Below are 1,755 nucleotides of genomic sequence, written 5' to 3' on the forward strand. Positions count from 1 at the left end.
GGAATAGATACCCCAAAGGTACCAGATCCCACCTAAACTTGGAAACTAAGCAGGGTCAGCCCTGGTTGGTCCTTGGATGGGAGACCGCCAGCCAAGAACAGTTGCTGCAGGCTCTGTTTCAGAGGAAGGAACCAGCAGAAACACCTGGGAGCGGTGTTTCTCTGGTTAGGAAAACCCTATGAAATTCATGGGCACATCGTGTATATGCATATTTAAAGACTCTAAAGGTCTGGCTGATCTTGGGAACTAAGTAGGGCCAGCCCTGGTTGGCCCTTGGATGGGAGACCACCAACCCAGACCAGGCTCTATTTCAAAGAAAGGAACTGGCAAAACCCACCTCTGAGGAGCCCTTGCCTAATTCTAAAAAAACCCATATCAACTAAAGGCATCAGATCCTGGCTGACCTTGGAAGCTAAGCAGAGCCAGCCCTGGTTAGCCCTTGGATGGGAGACCGCCAACAAATCCCAGGTGAGGAAGGAACTGGTTCTCAAAACCGTGACTTGAAGACACTGATCAACTAAGGGCACCAGATCCTGGCTGATCTTGGAAGCTAAGCAGGGCCAGCCCTGGATGGCCCTTGGATGGGAGACCGCCAAGAAAAACCAAGTTCTGTTTTGGAAGGCACTAACAAAAAAACCCTTTGAGGAGTCCTAAATTCATCCAAAAAAGGTGCAGCAAAAGAGAAGGGACTTTCCAACTAAAGGAAGAAGAAGAGATGCTTGACTGGATCCAATAAATCCAGCCTACCCCCCCCCCAATAAGTGACCCCCAAAAAAACCCCTTTCCCACCTCCGATCTTGATGGGGTCCCTCTTCCCTCGGCCCCCTTTCTCAGCATCCTCCATCACTCCCACCGATCCAGCCAGCTTTGCTGTTATTGATGCTCTTGCTGCTGCAGTCCTTCCTCCTATTTGCACGGAACGATCGCGCAACTGAGGCGCAGACAGAGCAAAGAGCACACAGCTCTGCCTCTCTCTGCCTTTGGGCTGGAAAAGCCCAGCCCTCTTTGCATGCAAGCCCTGCCCTCTGCCAAGAAGAAGAGACCAAACAACCAGGCAGCCAGCTCTTGTATGTAGCACCTTTTAAGGCACGTCTACACTGGCCATTCCATCTGGAGCCAATCCAGAGCATCTTGACAGTGTACAGCATCATCATCAGCATCATAAAAGTCTCTTATCCCATGCATGGCTGAGATAGGGACACCTTTGCTTTTGGAGGGTTAAGTGTGCACATGTTAGAGGAAATTATCTTCAGGCTATGTGCGTCAGGTGCCTAAGAAACACAAATTAACGTTGAGTCGACCCGTCTCCAAGATTTCTCATTAGGCACATGTATACAAAAATTATGCATGTATACAAAATACATAGACATATATACAACATTATTTAAAATGTCATATAAAATGAGCTTCAGGCTATGTGCAACAGGCACCTATGAAATAACGATATTTCAGAATCCAAAACCTTCCTGATTTCGACTGTGCTTTAAACAATTAAAAATTAAGTCCTATATATATATATATATATATAAAATTATGAGTTAAATCAAATCAGTCCCGATGCAGACAGAATTAAGAGAGCCTTGGCTCCAAAGAAAGGGGGAAGGTTTATTAGCATTACATCATTAGCTCTTTGGTAAAGGGCTAGTGGAAAAATTTGTGAAGCTTACACAGCATTGCGAGATATCGGCCATTTGTTGTGGTGGCTGACCATTGTGGTTGTTGACTGCCATCGAGTTAGACTCTAACTTATGGCAC

General features: G+C 46.3%; 1 protein-coding gene across 2 annotated transcripts in view; it reads right to left on the minus strand.

Moving 5' to 3' along the window:
• The window catches only part of LOC121936977 (stomatin), a 17,614-nt gene extending 16,624 nt beyond the window's left edge, over positions 1 to 990 (minus strand). Inside the window, exon 1 of one of the 2 annotated variants that reach the window (XM_042479730.1) lies at positions 790 to 990. In XM_042479730.1, the coding sequence (XP_042335664.1) occupies positions 790 to 844 (55 nt within the window). In that variant the 5' untranslated portion in view covers positions 845 to 990. The remainder of the gene's footprint in view (positions 1 to 789) is intronic. The other variant, XM_042479731.1, reaches the window with a different exon arrangement.
• Between the last annotated feature and the right edge of the window lie 765 nt (positions 991 to 1,755).

The sequence above is a fragment of the Sceloporus undulatus genome, chromosome 7 (assembly GCF_019175285.1).
Source record: "Sceloporus undulatus isolate JIND9_A2432 ecotype Alabama chromosome 7, SceUnd_v1.1, whole genome shotgun sequence".
Classification (NCBI taxonomy): domain Eukaryota; kingdom Metazoa; phylum Chordata; class Lepidosauria; order Squamata; family Phrynosomatidae; genus Sceloporus; species Sceloporus undulatus.